At 41.5% G+C, this 19069-nt stretch overlaps 1 protein-coding gene across 1 annotated transcript in view; it reads left to right on the top strand.

Moving 5' to 3' along the window:
- The first annotated feature begins 2409 nt into the window (after nt 1-2409).
- The window catches only part of CCDC146 (coiled-coil domain containing 146), a 68074-nt gene continuing 51414 nt past the window's right edge, over nt 2410-19069 (top strand). The window contains exon 1 of the mRNA XM_056846226.1: nt 2410-2580. Coding sequence (XP_056702204.1) covers nt 2410-2580 — 171 coding nt within the window. The remainder of the gene's footprint in view (nt 2581-19069) is intronic.

The raw sequence follows: 19069 nt of genomic DNA, 5'->3' as shown, positions 1-19069 counted from the left end.
ATCGTGGGCAAGGAGGATTCCAGCTCCACATCTGTGCCATGTGGTTTTTCCTCTAGCCCGGTTAGCTGCAGAAGAAGCAGCAGAGCAAGAGACACAGGGAGGACAGACCTGATTCTGTAGTCCCCCTTGCTCTTATGCCAGCATGCCACATCCTATTGCTGGCTGTGCATCTGGTGATGCCCAAGCCACAGATGGGCCATCCATATGGACTTAGTAGGTAGTCCAAAATTGGCACATGTTGCATATGAAAGTAGAATGGCATTAGTGAAGAGAGTGGGTTTGTGTAAGCCACAAACCTTTCCTCAGCCTTAGAAGCACCCCAAAAACATTGCAACAGCTCAGCATATATAGAAACGTTAAAGAATGTGATATGGATTTAAAAAGGCTTTCTCCTTAAAACACCATTTGTCTTATGCTGTTTGCAGTTGGTTGTGCAATGTTTTGATTTCTCTAGGAGGCATCCTCCTTTTTTTGAATTTGTAAGCAAATGCATCTGCTAACTATGCTCTGCAAAGTGGAATGTCCTTGAAGAAAATCCAGACAGTACTAGAGGCCAGCTGACACTTGTAGCCTTCAAAGATTTTGCTGATCTTTAGGCCACGGTGCCTCAAGAAAGGCAGAGAGAGAGAGAGAGAGAGAGAGAGAGAGAGAGAGAGAGAGAGAGAGAGAGAGAGAGAGAGAGAGAGAGAGAGAGAGAGAGAGAGAGAGAGATGTCACTGTGTTGTGTCCTTGATATTTTGGGTGTTGTTTCAACTGCTGTTCAAATAAACTAATTTGTGTAGCTGAAACTGACATGTGGTCCAAGTTAAATGTATTTGAAAAAGTATGTCTGCTTGATTAAAATGAATATCCTGCCTTGTTAGAACATAAGAAAAGCCATGCTGAATCAGACCAAGGCCCATCAAGTCCAGCAGTCTGTTCACACAGTGGCTAAACAGGTGCCTGTAGGAAGCCCACAAACACGACGACTGCAGCAGCATCCTGCCTGTGTTCCACAGCACCTGTTGAAATCAGGTTAGGGCCAGTCAGAGATAAAAACAAAGAAGTGCAAGTAATCTAATGCTGTTTATGTTCTTCATTGACTTTTTAAAAAGTTTAGGGTTCCATGAGACTAGTTAATACAATTTTATAGACAAGCTAAGAGTCTTTACTAAAGCTCTGAAATGTTCTAATTCTTGTGACTTATTTATCTGCTAACTTAATTTCTTCAGCATCTGAAGACCTGGAGATTCCCCCAACCTTCGTTAAGTCATGTCTCTCTTTACCCTGCTGTGGTTCCTGGGACTGATCACCAGGGGTGTTGGGCACCTAAGGTCTGCCCTGATTTATGCACTAGGACCATGTAGTAACACAGTATTCAGTGAGCACTCTAACAGTGGTATTCCCTACTAGCTCCCCTGCTGCTGCTTCATTAGGATATTTGGTTAATATAGCAGAGTTTGCCCAGTCATAGACGTGTGATGCTGAGTGCAGTAAATAAATCTCCCAAGAATTATATTGCAAAAAAGTTAAACTTACATTTATTCAAGTAGATTCTGTTTACATTCAGGTTGCAGGAAGAAAGAGAAGCCTAATGTAAAGAGTACTTTTTCCTGTCACAATGGCCAACTAGTCTGGCATCACTTGCGTGCAAGTATGAGGCGTTGTTTCTACAGGAGAGACCTGAAGATACGTACGACTCCATGTGGAGAGACTGAGAGAACAATGGACACACAGAGAGAGGAGGAGGGGTCAGAGGGCAGCTCTCAGGTTAAGACAAAGAGAGGAACATCCCATTCAAAGAGATAGCACTTATACACACTTAGAGTGATTTAGCACCCTCCAATGTCCAGGCATGCTGAGTCGCTCAGTCCAACAATTTATGAAGTAGGATCCATTGGTAACACAGTATACAGTGAGGACTCTGTCAGTGGTATTCCCTACTAGCTCCCCTGCTGCTGGAACTGGTTAAGGATGTAGATCTGTTCTAGGATGGATTTGTGCCTTTGCAATGGTGGTCTTTGATACTACTCACAACCATTGCTCTATATTTAGAGGAACAGAAACTAGGTCCTGTCTTGTTCAGTTTTTAAATTTATTTCTCAGCATGCTTTGAATGAGGTATTTTCAGTTTTCACATATATTTCTGCCATACACAATCATTCAATATATATGACAACAGATGTCCCTCATCTCCTCCATTTACATATGCCTTACAGGTGACCCCTGTTATTGTTATGTATAAGCATATCCAGCAATTCATCTCTAATCCGTTTTGTTCTTCCCTTTCAACTTTGAATGTGTCTTCCTTAAATAATTAAATAGTTAATGCCAATAAAGGTTCTGTTTTCTGTTTTCTGTTAAATAATTAAATATTTATCATTTTGACATATGAAGTTTTACTGTTTTTCAGAATTTTAAACAGGGAAAATGAGTGATTTGGAAAATGCCGGTTCCATGTTCAGTGATTCAGAATCTGAACCTGAATCAGAACCAGTGTGTTTTGAAGATCCTATTTATGCCATAGCACCAACAATTAATTTCCGAGATGAAAGTTCCATTGATGTGGCTTCAAGTCCTGCATTTCAGTGCCTCGATGAGGTAGGCTACTCTTAAATTTTCATTTTGGCCGATAGGGTGTATATAATAATAATTATTATTATTCCAGTTACAAGGTTTCAGGTTCATTTCAGTATGAAATCTCATGGATGGGTGGGTAGTAGAAGTTTCAGCAGTGGCGTTGAGGACTCCTGGACTGCTTGTCCTGGGGAACTTCAACATCAGTGCTGAGGCTGCCTTGTTGGGAGCAGCTCAGGATTTCATGCTCTCCATGATAGGTGTGTGCTTGTCTTGGGTAATAATAGGTCCTATACACTGTACAGTTTATTTCTTTATCTGGTGTTTGTTCTTGATGGGAAAAGATTATCTTAAGGTGGGGAGACTGAAAACAATCTCCTTGTCAGGGACAGATCACCACTTGCTGGGGTTTAGATGTACTGGGACGCCATAACTCTGCAAGGGTGGGGGGGTTAAGATGCTTTGCCTTCCAAGAGATAGATTCATCTGCCTCTCGCGATCGTCGTTTTTCTGCCAGTGGGTGCAGACTTTTCTATTTTGTTTGGTGGTCTGCCTCTTCCCATTTATGTGTTTCATTGATTACATTTAAAATTGTTATCTACAATCTTATAGACCCATCTCACTGTTGAATGTGGACTATAAACGTTTTACCTCAATAATGTCAGAGATACGGATACCCTGGACTGCCAAAAAAAACAAATCAATGGGTTTTAGATCAAATTAAGCCTGAACTGACCCTAGAAGCTAAAATGACTAAACTGAGGCTGTCATACTTGGACATATTATGAGAAGACAAGAGTCACTGGAAAAGACAATCATGCTAGGAAAAGCTGAAGGCAGCAGGAAAAGAGGAAGACGCAACAAGAGATGGATTGACTCTATAAAGGAAGCCACGGCCCTCAATTTGCAAGATCTGAGCAAGGCTGTTAAGGATAGGACACTTTGGAGGACATTGATTCATAGGGTCACCATGAGTCGGAAACGACTTGACAGCACTTAACACACACACAATGTCAGAGAGACTAAGGAAATTTATAACAAAACTAATTCATACAGATCAGACTGGCTTTGTACCAAAGAGATTAATGAAAGACAATGTACGTTTTGTGATTAATGCAATAGAATTTGTGGGGAAAAGGAGAAGAAATCAGCATTTATGTTCTGAGATGCTGACAAAGCATTGACAATATAGCTTGGCCTTTTTTCTTTCTTTTTTTACTTAAAATGCTTGGAAATTTAAATTGTGGCTCAAGATTCATGAACTGGTTACAGAGTATTTATACAAAACAGTATGCAAATATTTTAATAAATTGAGTGTTAACTGATGGATTTCAAATCGAAAAGGAACATGTCAAGGATGTCGATCATTGCTGCTTTTATTTATTCTTGCACTAGAAGTACGGCTACCAAGATTAGGCAAGACACTAGAATTAAAGGATTGAAAATGGATGGAGAAGAGTTTAAAATGAAAAGTTATGCTGATAATGTGGTACTGACGATCTCAAATCCCCAGCTGTTGATGGGGATAATAGAACAAATTGAAAATTTGTTAATAGAACAAATTGAAATAGAACAAATTGAAAAACTGGATCTTTCTCAGGCTATAAAATCAATAGGAAAAAAAACAAAACTAATTGTTAAAATTGTTATCTTTATTGTCTTAAAGCTTGTTTTAATGTTCTGATCATTTGCTGCCTTGGGGTCTTTAAGTTAGGTGGAAAGGCAGCATAAAATATTTTAATAATAATATATAAATAATAACTATAAAAGAGTGTCGCGTCACAACCTCACAATACTGGAATGGTGAATATGGAGTTTTTCAGAGAAATTTTTTAGAAAGGATTGCTGCTATGTTTCTTCCTACCACTAGGGGATCTCCTCAGATCTCCCAAATTGCTCTTTGTGATCTTACTGTTCAAGTTGAGCAAAACATCTAGTGGGCTGGGGTATTTCTGCCAGTTTCCTCCTCCTTGCAGTATCCCCACACTGTTCCTGAGGGTCCCATGATTCTCTGGAGAGATATTTTGAGTTGCTCGGGGGTGGGGGCAGCACTGGAAAAGGGGATGGGGACAAAGATCTCTTCCAACTTACTCTGTTAATTGAAGGCTTGATGGTTTGGATCCGGACATGGAATTGGCTTGAATGGTGCCCTTATGATCACATAAGGAGCGCTTCTGTGAGTCCATAGTTTGGATTTAATCCAATATTGACCTATAAATATTGTTAATGAGTTAAAAAGGTGGTTTTAGAATGCATGTATATATTAGGCAATGTTGCTTTTCAGCTTATCTTTCAGTTTAAGCACTGTCTAAAAACACCATGATTTATAACTAGAACCTCAAACAAGATTCTCAGGGCAAACCTAAGCAGCGATAACACCCTTCTAAGCTAATTGGTTAGAAAGGTGTAACCCTGGTTTGGATTTCACTGCAAGGTGCCTGAGAACATACAAAGAGAACTAAAGCAATTAAGAAAACTGCACTGTTCTCCTGTATTAATGTATTACTGCTGTTATGCTGCTGACATGAGTGAAACTTTCTTATTCATTTTTCCATTATCTCATTCCCACAAATACTTTAAACAGAATTCCTGGCAGACTTGTTTTCAAGGTTTAGCATTATAAACAACCAGAAACCCAAAACAGAATGTCCTAGAATATATTTCAGTGTAAAAACAGAATGCTTTTTCAGATCTGACAGGATTGCTCTTTACATTGGTATATCGGTATGTTCAAAGGAGAAGTGGCGGACATAACCTTGGGAATAGAGAGAGTGGGGAGATGGAATAAAATGAACTTTTGGCTGAGTCAAAGTACTGTGTGTGCATAAAGTGCCATCAAGTTGCAGCCAACATATGGCAAGCTCTTATTGGGCTTTCAAGGCAAGAATCTAACGAAAGTGGTTTGCCATTGCCTTCCTCTGCATAGCAACCCTGGTATTCCTTGGTGGTCTCCCATCCAAATACTAACCAGGGCTGACCCTTCTTAGCTTCCGAGATCTGACAAGATCGGGCTAGCTTGGGCCATCCAGGTAACGGTCTATAGAATACTACTGCTGAGATAATGACAAGTTTTATTCTCTAGCCAAGTTGTTGGCTGCTGCCTTTTTCAAGTTGTGAGAACAATCTGTTTGAGGATCAGCCAGCACCATATGCAAAATATGCCAAGCTCAAGGATTCTTGAGCTGTGGGGTGTTTCCATTGCATCTGGGAGGCTGACAACCGAGCTGTTCTTGCAGATCTTAAAGATTTTTAAAGAATTGCACCGGGAAGAAAGAGAAAAATGACTTTGAAAGAGCAACAGGCTTGAAGGATGTTGGGCAATTTTATACAGATAAAACCCATTTTCTACATCACCTTGGGAGGTTTCCCTTTTGTTTCTTAACCTTTCATTTTGTCCAAGAGAAACACAGCAAAGTACAATGAATTTGTTGTTTCATTTTTCCTGCTGTTTCTTCTGATTAATAAAATGTATAAATGACTCTTCTATGTAAACAGGCCAAAAGCTAGTCAAAGAAGAAAGCAAAGATACTAAGCACCATTCAAACAAATGTGAGACTGAGATAATTGTCAACAAAGCGTAGTCAGCTTTCTCTAGATTGCACTGGTAAAAATGAATGCATGAATATGAAACATATATAAGACACTTTATATTTTAAACCTAATCAGTTTCCACTTCTTTGACAAGACATCAGTGTGCATTAAAACTGGTGAGGTATAGTTAATCAAGTAAATCTGTGTGTTTAAAGCCAAACCAATACTGGAGGAAAGTCCAGAGGCCTCTTCTCACCAGGTGGTGTCTGGCTCTGTTCCTAAGACACAGGCTGAATTTCAGTCATGCCAACATTCTCAGACAGATCTGTGAAGTTCACATTTCAACTCAGGTACATAAACTGAGGACCCCATAACAACAACAACCCACAGTTTAGTCATAAAGCCTCTCTAAGAAAGTAGATGGAGTGCTGTAAAAGAGGTAGTTGATAGTGAATGTTTTGTATAAAGATTGCTTAATTGTGTAACACTCTTGGCATGTACATTTAGTAAAATATGCAATAGCTAATAAACTGGTAGAAGCAAACATTTGAGAAAAACTGCTGCTGATCTCTTTCACACTCACACCCCCTGGCAATACATAGAGAATTTGCTGCATTATTGCTTCTCACTACAGTACCACGCTGCCAAATGGCAGGAGCACCTGAAATGTTGGCTTTGGTAGCTAGTTAGGGTTTCCAACCTCCAGGTACTAGCTGGAGATCATCTACAATTACAACTGATCTCCAGCCGATAGAAATCAGTTCACCTGGAGAAAATGGCTGCTTTGGCAATTTGACTCTCACCAGCTCCACAAGCACCTTGGCAGCTAACAGCAGCAAAGTAGGCTGGCTATGGCCTGCGGAACTGACTCAGAGGCCTGCAGACGGAAATTCTCCAGGCAGCCCCAGGAGGAAGCAGAGGCCACAGCAGCAGCCACACCAAGTGAGGCGTGGTGGGAAAAGTCAGTCATGGTGGGAGGGGAGGGTTGCCAACCTCCACGTGGTGTCTGGCAATCTCCTGCTATTACAACTGATCTCCAGCCGATAGAGATCAGTTGACCTGGAGAAAATGGCCACGTTGGCAATTGGACTCCATGAAGTCCCTCCCCTCTCCAAACCCTCCCCTCCTCAGGCTCCACCCGCAAAATCTCCAGGTATTTCCCAACCCGGAGCTGGCAACCCTATGGGAGGGTGGGATGAAGGGAGGGTGGGATGAAGGAAAGGTGGGGCAGAAGGCACAGAGGCATTGTGGGAGGAGCCATTGGCACTTGCAAGCCCAGCCCCAAGGCTGTTGGGATTGGCAAAGCCCAGGACCAGCCTGCCCCCAGACCGAAAAGCTTTCCAAGGGTGGGCTGGGGAGGAAGAACCACACCTCTCATGTGGCTTACAGGGAGAGGAGAAGGGCAGCTAAAGCGTGGGGGCCAGGAGAGAAGCTGACCCCCCCTCCTGTCACACTTCTGAGGTTCACCCTAGGGCAGGCCAACATCAGAAAGGAGGCTGGAGGGTGAGCCAGTCCCTGGCTGTGGCCCACTGACAGGGGAGCCTGACAGTCCCTTTAATTTCAGCATGATGTAAGCACATGAAGTAGCCTTCCTCATAGCTGCCTGGAGCATTGTCTGCTGTTGTCTCACTTTCCAGGAACTGCAAACACATGTAAGCTCTTTCTTTCTGTACATTAGCTCCAGTCACACAATGAGACAATAGGGATGGAAGACTGGGAGTTGCTCCCGTTCATTCAAATATGTTGGATATAATGTAAAAGTGGTATGTAGCTTGATAAACAGTTGTCTTTGCTGCCCTAAACCCAGTTTTGTCTGGTTGTGGTTGCATGGAATGTGCATTATTATAACAGACATCAAGTTCAAGGAAGCAAGTTGATTCATTCCTGCCAGCCTGCTATATGTTCATTATACACAGTTTGCCTGGCAAACAGGTAGAACAATTGTCATTTAAAAAAAAATTATTTATGTCTGCCTTACAAATGAGTTGTCCCGTAAGGGGCATGAAACAGAATATGTAGTTTGTTTGTTTGTTCTCTCTCTCTCTCTCTCTCTCTCTCTCTCTCTCATTCAAAGCTAGCTGTAGTACTAGTTGTTACCTCAATAAGAATGGCATGTTAGCATTTAGCATTTTATGTGGAATATGTGTCGAGTTGGGTAATCACCATTCAACTCCATCTGCCTTTTCCCAGGAAAATAATGCTAATAGCCAATCTTTCCCTCTATACAAAGTGTCTTGTTTTCCTGACACAATGTATTATTATATAGAGAACTGCAGGAACTTTGGAAACTGGTAGAAGAAATGAACAAGGATTGCTTAGTCCTGTTCAGTTGCAGCATGCCGATTATTTCCAAGATGACCTTAGTCTGGCTAAATGTTTCCAGTGCATGTTAACAATTTATAAGGGGGTTGTTTCATTAATGTTCTTCTTTGGTTAGAATAAAATGGCGCACACTACTGGTCTGTTTAGGTGTCATTTAAATCTTGTGATGCCGCTTTTGTGGCCCCCCATCCTGAAACTTTCCCAACTAAAGAGTGTTACTGCTACTGTCAGTGTGATTGCTTGGGGCCTTTGTGATAACAAAGGTTTAGATCAAACCGACAGCCCTAGTCTGATCTGGTAGAAAATTGTGTCATCCCGATATAATGGATGAGGAAAAGGACTGTTATCAGGAAGGCTGGTCTTGCTAACAGACATGGAAGGAGAGATGCTGCTGATGGCATCTTCTTGTAACTGAGCTGACATAATATTCCTCAGATGTATTCATGATGTACAGCCCCTCCTACCCATGAAAATCAGCTTTGTTGGAGAGAGCAGGCCACACACCACAAACACATATATGAAGTACCAATTGTTAGGGGAGGGCAGCAGTGTGAAGGAAGTAGACTACCAGGGTATAGATTTTTTTGTGAGGGATCTATGTTAGCAGCAGGTCCTTGCAAAAAAATTGTGATTCTATGAGGGCTTGACAACCTAGCTTAGGATCCCCACTATCTAAAAAGGCATCACATCTGAAACACTTTGCACTGCAAATACAATGCAGTGCAGTTCATATCTTTTCACTTGATAATTATATCTTTCCACTGGACTGCTCTAAGTCATTATTTGTTTGTTTACTTCATTTATACCTCTCCCCAATAGTGACCCAAATGAGTTTACATCATTCTCCTGTCCTCCATTTTTTTTCCTGCACAACAGCAACTCTGTAGGTAGATTAGGCTGAGAGTGTCTGGTGGCTCAAGGTCGCCCAGAAAGCTTCCATGGCGGAGTGGGGATTCTAAGCTGGGTCTCCCAGATCCTAGTCTGACACTCTGACAGAAGCTCATAACTACTGAGTAAAACCCGAAGAGCCGTAAATGAAGATTTAGTAAACTCACTGGCATTATCCCATTTGGGTTGTTATAGCCCTGCTTTTCCCTCCCATAAGCAACCATTGAGATATGGGAATTCTTCAGAGTGGCTTCATATGGTACAAGGACTCAGACTAGAAAACTGGGCAAGCCTGGTGAACATGACAAACATTTATGTATGTGTGGGGTACTTTGCACAGTCCCCTCCAATATCATCACCCCCAATCTCATGTTACAATAATTGCATTGGTCACTTATCCATTTGGATATGGAATAGTAAGAAAGCAAGAGTGTTAAGATAAGACGTGAAAAGCAGGAATCATGGAAATCACTCAGCTGCTCAAGCTTGAGTCAGATATTGTTAGACTGGCATGGAATTGACATTTTTATTGCTTAATGTTGATACCGGTAACTCTGCTTATAACTGCACTGCCACAGAAGCAAAAGTGACTAGAATAAAGGCAAAACCAGAAATGTTCATGTCAGTCTGGGAAAGATATCTATTGCATGTTAATCCTACCCTTCCTTTAGTAGCTCTAGACATGGTACATGGTTGATGGCCCTAAAAGTGTGACATTGGCAGCTCTGGTTTTTGTGTAACTTTGATCAGTGGTTTTCCCATATATTTTTTTGTAACAGGCAAGTTTGGCCTGGTATCCTCAAAGTCGAATGGGTCCAGTTTTCTTCTTTTTCACACGCAGACACTTTGGATAGAATGGAGGTCTTTCACGAGAATCTGAGGGCTAAAATACATGATATGTATGACACAAGTTGGGACCTGGGTGTTCAACCCGACTCGTCATACACAGGATCAGTGTAACACACATTGAAAACATTGTGTTGCTCCACATGGCCCCAAACACTGTGAGTGGGAAAGTGGGGGTTCAGGATTCTCTCCTGTGCCGTTTTCACTAGTGGACAAACTGGACTTAAAATATGTTCACTGTTAAACTGTTGCTTTGTGAGGCATCTTACAGACCAGTCCTAAGTGGTTCAATGCCTGCATGTGTCATGGTAGTATATGCTCTATTAACAAAGGAAGACATTTGAAAAAAGACCCAACCCCAAGGAACAGAACATAGCATCAACACCTGAGTCCATAGCAACACCACCAGCTAGGAGCCTGTCTCCCAACTCATGCCACGCATATTGTGTATTTTGGCCCTGACAGGTGGAGTTTAGCCTGTCTGGATGTTCCAAGATTCATCATCCCACATTGGCTGTTACTTTTTCTGAAAGGATGTTGAGAACTTTTTTTACTTATCATAGCTGAGATTTACAGTACAATCCTATGCATTTTGACTCAGAAGTAAATCCCGCTTTGTTCAGTTGTGCCTACTCCCAGGTAAGCTTGCATAGGGTTGTGTGACAGCTTTAACCACTGTTGAGATACCCCATACATTTTGAGCTACACAGGCAGAGATGTTAATTTTCAGACATAGAGCATAGGTGAAAGGCATCGATTAACACTTTTGATTCTTGGCTACCTCAGATAAACTGTATTTAAGATAGGTTTTCTCCAAATTTCAAAATGATATATGCAGGTATGTATAATGTTTGATAAAAAGGCTATATCTTTAATATGGCTGTGGGAAATTTGCTTTTGCTAAAGTTTCCTTCATATGTATTAGCATCACACTGCTGTTAGGACCATCTGAAGCTATCAGTAAGTATTGTAATGCTTGTGGAACCTTTTGGATTTGTGTCACTTTACAGCTATTATTATTTTTCTAGGATACATGGGTTCATATTCATTCTAGCAGGTGCACTTTCATTTTATCACAGTATTTAATCCAGGATACCTATAAAAGGCTTTGTAGTCAGTAATGGTAGTCACATTATCACCACTATGTTGATTTCCCAAGTGACTAGTTTGACAGGATAGAAAGTGTTTGCTTAATTGCCACTAAAATTCCTGTGGGTGGAGGTGAAGGCAACATCTGTCTCTCCTTTTTATGCCAATGTAGTTATGGAGCTTTTATGCTGCTCCAAAAACCTTTCAAGATTTAGGGGTTGCCACTGTGTGTGGATAAGCCAGAGTCTCTAGGTCTTTTCAAAGCTGTTGCTAGGTGAACACTTTTATAGCCTTAGTTGAAAGTTCAGAAGTTACATGTGGTGAATACCACCCTCATAATGCATTAAAAATGGCATAAAGCAGATGTTTGCAAAGCACGACATAATTGGATACATGGGTATAGTAAGAGTAGAAGAAAAAACTACTTTAAATTTATTGAAGATGCAGGACATGGTGTTCTGTCCACAAAAGTACCACAACATCAATGGAAGAGCTCTATATTATACATCATATTTTTGTTGTTGGTTCATTTAAAGTAAAGGAGATGATGAATTAAAGGCCAGAAATGGACACAGACAAAACCCAATTCTGTAGAACTCAAAACACTTTTTTATTTAAAATATTTTTCAGTGTAATCCTAGCCAGACCCTTCTGAGTCCCCTTATAAGACTGTAACGCTGTTTAGGATTGCGCTGTGTGACTTGCACATACCTGATGGCTATGTTTCTTTATCTGAATAATTCCGTTTAGCCAACATGAAGATTCCAGATGGGTAGCCCCAGTAGTCTGCAGCAGTGAAATAAAATAGGAGTCCGGTGGCACCTTAAAGACAACAAAATTTATTCCAGCATAAGATTTAGTGCCACTGGCTTCCAGTTTTACTTAACTAGCATGTTAATTATTAATTAATGTAGCATTTATTTAGCACTTTTCTTATCCTTACAATATTCCGGTCAAGGAAGTTAGATTGAGAGACAGTAACTAAACCCGGGTCATGATGAGGAGGGATTTGATTGGGATCTCCCAACCAAAATCCAGTCCACTGCATCAAATATTTTGGATACTCTCCAGGCCATTCAGAGATACACAGCTCCAGTTTTGGGTACAAGCAGCTACCCCTTTTATCGAATTAATTCAATTCATATTCCTAAGATTAGAAGGTGGCCTTTCATCACTTATAAATTTGGCCTGGCTAGCAGATTTTAGATTTAGAATCTGACTTTTGTCCATCAGTTATCAAAACAGTTTTCTTTACAGCATAATCCTTATACGGTACTCTAATTTGGCTCAATACAATAGATGAGAAACAATGCTGGTCTTCTCTCTGTGTTTTAAAAATCCATGGGGGTTGAGTAAAGTTAGTTTAGTGATTAATGACCATATAAAGGATATTGATTTCCAAGAAACATTGGCTAAAGCCCACTGCGCTCCCCTTTACTATTGAATTAAGCCCAAATGATCCCACATCAATATGCATGTCTCTATTAACAGTTCCAAGATATCACCATGCATTTACACTGGCTAGATTTAATGTGCTACCATCTGCACTCCTGTCAAGAAGATACAAAAACATTTCAAGTAATTGTACATTTTGTCCTTGTTCTGTTAACCTGATTGAGACATTGGGTCATGTGTTGTTCTGCTGTAGATTCTGTGTTCAGGCATGCTTGGATTTATTGGAACCTGTACTGGCTGATAAGAAACTGTTCTCTGAGCAGATGGTCCTCAAAATCTTATTGGCAGGGGATGACCAAAGAACTACTGTATCTGTACAGAATCTGTACTCAGATTCTGAGTAAATTTTAACTGTTAGATATATGGGGATGAGTGATGTATGGGGAGATTTTATGTAGATAATTAATTTTATATTAGTGTTTTTATCTCTTATTATCTGTTTTTACTCTGCTTCTAAATCGCCTCCCCTGCAATTTTCTTCTTGGAAAAAGCCACCCCCTAATAGCAGCTCAGGCGTGGCTGCTTCAAAGGAGAGAATGGTAGAGGAGGAAAAGTTTCCTTCCCTCCATGCCACTTTCCACATTGATCAAACAATCTCAAAGTTGCATTTGCTAAAAAATTTTTTTTAAATGAACACTAAATAAAAAAGAAAGACTATGTAGCTGAGCCATCTGACTCTATCCGTTTTGCTGATTGTCATCCCATGTAGCTGCTGATTGACAGGATTAATAATCATCTCTGTCTTCTGGTAGTCATCCCAGCAACCCCTTGTTCTCTATTTTCACCTCCCATAATGCAGCCTGCCTGATTTATCACACCAACAGCCAGGGGGATTTGTACTTGTAAAACAGTATTCAGGACATTGTCGAAGGCTTTCACGGTCAGAGTTCATCGGTTCTTGTAGGTTATCCTGGTTGTGTGACCATGGTCTTGGTATTTTCTTTCCTGACATTTCGCCCACAGCTGTGGCAGGCATCTTCAGAGGAGTAACACTGAAGGACAGTATCTCTCAGTGTCAAGTGTGTAGGAAGAGTAATATATAGTCAGAAGGGGGTTGGGTTTGAGCTGAGTCATTGTCCTGCAAAGTATTCTTTTTGTAGTGTGTCAAGTGTGTAGGAAGAGTAATATATAGTCAGAAGGGGGTTGGGTTTGAGCTGAGTCATTGTCCTGCAAAGTATTCTTTGCAGGACAATGACTCAGCTCAAACCCAACCCCCTTCTGACTATATATTACTCTTCCTACACACTTGACACTGAGAGACACTGTCCTTCAGTGTTACTCCTCTGAAGATGCCTGCCACAGCTGTGGGCGAAACGTCAGGAAAGAAAATACCAAGACCACGGTCACACAACTAGTATTCAGGACATTTGCAAATTTCACTTGGGAACAAACCCTTTCAGAAATATAGGGCCACCATAGCTCTTTCTTGAACATATAGATCTGTGTCGGGGGTTGGAAGGCTTCCCCCAACTCAGCCCAGCCTGGGCAAGGGAGAGGTTCAACTCACCTTGCTCCGGAGATCCCAAGGCTGGGGACAGTTGGGCCACAGCCTCCTGATGGTGACTTGGTTGCCAATACAGGGAAGAGTCGGGGACAGATGAGGAGGCAGCTGCGGGAGGTATGGGCCTGGCAGAATGGCTCCAGATGGTGTTGTCAAGGGCCACCATCCATCGCAAGTCCAAGCAGGCCCAGTGTTAGCCAAGCAAACTTCCTGACAAGGCTGGAGAAGTTGGCGGGAACTGGGATGGCACTGGAACGGTTGGGGGACCCAGGACAGAGCAGGAGTGGTTGACTGGGGCTAGGAGGAGGGTGAAAGACTTCATGGGGGTTGAGACACAGAGGCCAGAGGGGGAAGAGTGCAAGGATGGAGAGGCCCGGGATGTGAGAGGGAGATGTCAAGGGGCAGCCCAGGAAGGAAGAACTGGCAGTCTGGGGAGGGAAAGGCGTTTTCTTCCCCCAATCTTTGTACTGCCCCATGAGAACCCTAGAGTGAAGGGGCCTGGATGGGGATGAGGAGCCTTGATGGGGATGGGGAGGGGCTAAAGGAGGCTATAAAAAGGATGAACTCATGAGTGGCTGGGGAGGATATGCAGGCTAGGCCCTGACCAGAGGGCCAGAGAATGAGAGAGAAAGAAACTCAGAGCCAGCTTGATGGAAAGGAGTGAACCAGGTGACTTAACCTCCCACTCCTCTTCCCAATTCTGAGGCCACGGGGAGCTAGCAACCCAGGTGTGGAAGGTGGAAACACTATGGTGGGGTGGGGAAATCCTCACAACCAGCCTTATACTGATTCAAATCATTGCTTCATGTGGCCAAGCACTGTTTTTCTGATTAACAGCGGTTCTTCAAGGTGTCAGACTTCGGCTTGTTCTAATCCTGCTGTGTGAGATCCTTTGAATTCAAGATGCCAGAGGCTGAACCTGGGATCTTGTGCATGCAAAACATGTGCTCGGCCACTGATCTGTGGACCTCTTGTAGCACTGCTCAACTGCAGGCATCATGGGACTTTGCTGGGAACCCTGACTCAAAGGTTCCGCTTGTGTGTTGTACTCACTTTCTGTTGATGAGCAACTCATGCCAAGGGATTAGGGCATGCTTGGACGATCACTTTGAACTGGAAAGCTTGTGTTTTGTACTTAGTGGTAGTCTCTTGAGAGTCTACAGCAAAAACAGCTGTAATCATCCATACTTTCTAAACATTCTGCAGTCCAATAGCTTTAGGTTCAAAGGGGTGATTGTATAATTTTACTACATATTTTGTAAATGCAACTATAATTAATCAGTCTTTGTGTAAAGCCAAGAATATTTTTTCAGTCTGTATAAAGTTAGCAGTTGACACCAGTATTTAAAAGCCAGATATCCATATCTGGTCACAGCCAGGGTTATTTTTGGATTAAGATGGCAGCCTGGACAAAATATTCAGCCCTTTGTGGTAACAGATGTGATATCTGAGCAATGAATAATGAAAAAGAACAAATGCATCTTTTACTATGCTGAATGGGGGGTGACATAAAGACAATACATGAGTTTTATGTTCTAACTAATTTAGAAACAAACAAAAACCATGGAGGGATTGTTTCAGTTTGTCCAGACAATCCTGGGGTTGCTATGTTTAAACAAAGCAGTAGCAACATCAATTAAAACAGGAGATTGCAAACAAAAAATTGCATTGGCAAACAAATGTTAGTGTCTCTCTTGGGATTTAAACAGGGTGTGTGTGCATGGCTCTTGGCTTGATGAACAGGGATGTCTATACCCAGCAACTAAGCTAATATAAAATCTGGTTTTTTTAAAAAATAAACTTTATTTTATAGATGGCAATAATGAAATTGTACATCTAAAGAAGAAAAATAATTCCAAGAAATTAGGCTGTGTCTTACTCCTAGGCAAATTAATCATACGTTAATCATCAAGCATAAAAATAATACTAAAAGACAAGCCAATTAGGTTGCCCAATAAAAAGTGTCATTTTCAGAAAGTTGTATAAAACAAGAATAATTGTCACTAAAAGCAAAAGAATAACACTTACTGTGAAAAGCATCAGGTTTAGATATACATAGACCTGTTTTCCCACTGGGCCATTCTGGAATTCATAATTGTCTGAAGTGGCTAAGGATCTTTAACAGAGAATTATGTAGGCCCTCACAAAACTATAATACCAGGATCCTTCGAAAAAGAGCAATGCCAGTTTAAATCTGTTATATAGAGGTGCCCTGACAGAGGCAAAAGGAATGGAAGGCAACACAGTTTTCCTTTATAGAACAAGCTTACCAATGAAGTCTGCTTTGTTCTCGTTCTTTTGCCCTTACAACTGTCAGAAGTAGGTAACTATTAGAGTTGTCAGCCAGAAGCTGGCAACTGGAGGGAGTCTGGGTGTGTGTGCTGTTGGCCCAATGGCGTTACATCACAGGAAAAACCAGGAAGTGACATTATGCCACTCTAGGAATCTCTGAACACTATGGTAAAACGGTAGGGTTTCCAGCATTTTCTAAAGCAGTGTGACATCACTTCTGACTTTTTCTAGGAGTGATATAATACTGTCATGCCAACTGTGATTTTTTTTCCTCCCACCAATCTTTGGATAGGCAATGGGAGTTGTGGGGGGGGAGATGTCTGGCCCCCACTAAGAATACAGTACCCCTGGTAACTATAGTGTGGCCATCAGAGCAGGCCCTTTAGGCCTGAGCAGTGTCAGGAAACTTCCAACAGTCCGACTGGAAGACAAGTTGGCTGGGCTGTCAAGAGTAAAGAGAGGGCAGCGGAGGGGCAGAACTATGGGCGATCTGCACATTTAAAAGAGGCAGTGAGGAGATGGGGGCGGAGCCAATAGCAGCAGATGCTGGGGAGCCTGCACAAGGCTGGGAGATCGGAGAAATAGCTGGGATCAGCAAAGCAGCTCTCAGCTGCAGGCTGCGGGACTGGAGGCAGCTACAGCAGGAAAAGCCTTGGGAAGGGCAAGAGAAGACTGCACTAGTCACTGAAGGTGACAGAGGTCACCCATAGAAGGTGAGTCACGCAAAGGTGGCTCTGGGGACTGAGTTCTAAGAGGTGGCACAGGTGAGAAGGCCTGGGAGGGGAGCACAGTAGGAACGCCAGGAAGGACAACCGGCATAATAGATCCCAAGTTTGAACTTAGGACTCTCTCTAGTGTGACAATGTAATACCACCCCCAAATAACAGCTGCTTTTTCTTTTCCATTAACTTTCGAGGAAATGTGTTAGTGCACATCATGTTACATTTTTATATTCAGTAATACTTGAAAATTTTGTACAAAAATAATGAATGGTGGTCTAATAAACATTCTGTGCCATCAAAACACAAGACATTTCCAAGCAACAATTATACAGCCTCTCAATATTAGAATTTGCTTCCCTTCCAACATAAAGCAAACTTTTTAAATGAACAAAAATTGTCAGATTACACAGGATACTAGTGCACAGTCCCATCCATTAGAGCCCCTTTAATAATACATATGTACATATACATTATTATGTTTTTGGTCATTGACAAAATAGATAATGGTCATCCTGAATGTATTTGGAAAGTTAAATATACTGTTTAATCTTATATCTGTGTTTACATGGAGAATATTTCTCTCTTACTCTTTACTCTAAAAATAGTTGAATAATTGTTTGCCTCAATTAAAAACAATTAATGAAGGTGTTATACAGTTGATTGCAATATAAGAATGTAGCATCTATGCATCTTTCTTCAAAGGTCACTTAAGGGTGGTCTTAGTGATTCTGGGCCCCGGCCAAAGTCCAAGTGCATAAACTTGACCTTGGGCTCTGAAAGCTTTTAAGAAAGCAGCCAAATTGCACCTAGATGAGAATTGTTTGACATATGCATTTAAAAATTCTGGGAATATACCACAAGTCTGTTTGGAACTTTTTCCACTTAAAAACGACCTGAGTAGCTTTTGCACAGTAGACCCATCATAGTATAGAGTAAGACTGCAGATATTGAGGAAATCTCAATATCTGAACTAAATTTTAGCTTTGGAACTAATTTAGATACAGAAAAGAATAGCCCAGCGTGTATTAACTTATTTTGACTGCATGACTTGGCCCCATCGGAGGGTTTTCACAGACAGAATGATTTTCATGCATTAAGTGTGGCTTTCTTGCCCTCCCCCCCCTGCTGTTTCCCCAAATCCTCCTGCCTGGTAGCTCCTGTTCCTGTTGTTCTGTTGTTCAATTGTGTTTGGCCTGTCATGGTATTCAAATCTATACCTGAAGGCGGTTGTGCTTGTAGATATTAGTTTCTGCCTGTATCCTCGCTGAGCCATGCATGGGAAGGGGGGAAGTCACTGACAAGGGAGGCATTGTGTACTCTTCTTTACAGCATGTTTGTGTGTGCATAAGCATGCTCTGGTAGGGTAACATCATTGTGGCATTTAGACCACGTTGATTGGCATCAGAATGTCTCCAGTGCACAGCTATGAGTATATGGCATCATAGCTACCAGGGATGGTGAGAGAGTGTCTGTCAATTACTTCTGCAGCTATTCTTCTGTTGTCAACCTTGTGGCTAGAATTACATTGGCTTGTGACTACACTGTGCTGGCATTAACCGTGGTGTTACGTTATGGCTACAGCGGGATAAAACGTTTATGTTTCAGTTCTTCATCTGTTATGTGCAGACGGCATTCTTTGTTAAGGTTCCAAAATATGAGTGTTGACTAAAAAGTGTGAGTTAATTAGAAATCCTACCTGAATAGCAGAATTGCTTTTAATAGATTTTGGGGGGAAATTTTGTTTTGTTACAGTTCATGCTAAAGAAACCTGATAGTTGACGGTAGAAGCAATGCATCCTTCTGCACTATGCAGCCTGCATTATTTACATGGCAAGTGTTTTAGTTATAGACGGGCAAAGGCAGATCA

The sequence above is a fragment of the Euleptes europaea genome, chromosome 3 (genome assembly GCF_029931775.1).
Source record: "Euleptes europaea isolate rEulEur1 chromosome 3, rEulEur1.hap1, whole genome shotgun sequence".
Lineage (NCBI taxonomy): Eukaryota > Metazoa > Chordata > Lepidosauria > Squamata > Sphaerodactylidae > Euleptes > Euleptes europaea.
The sequence above is the reverse complement of the archived record's forward strand: the minus strand, read 5'-3'. Positions and strand labels throughout refer to the sequence as shown.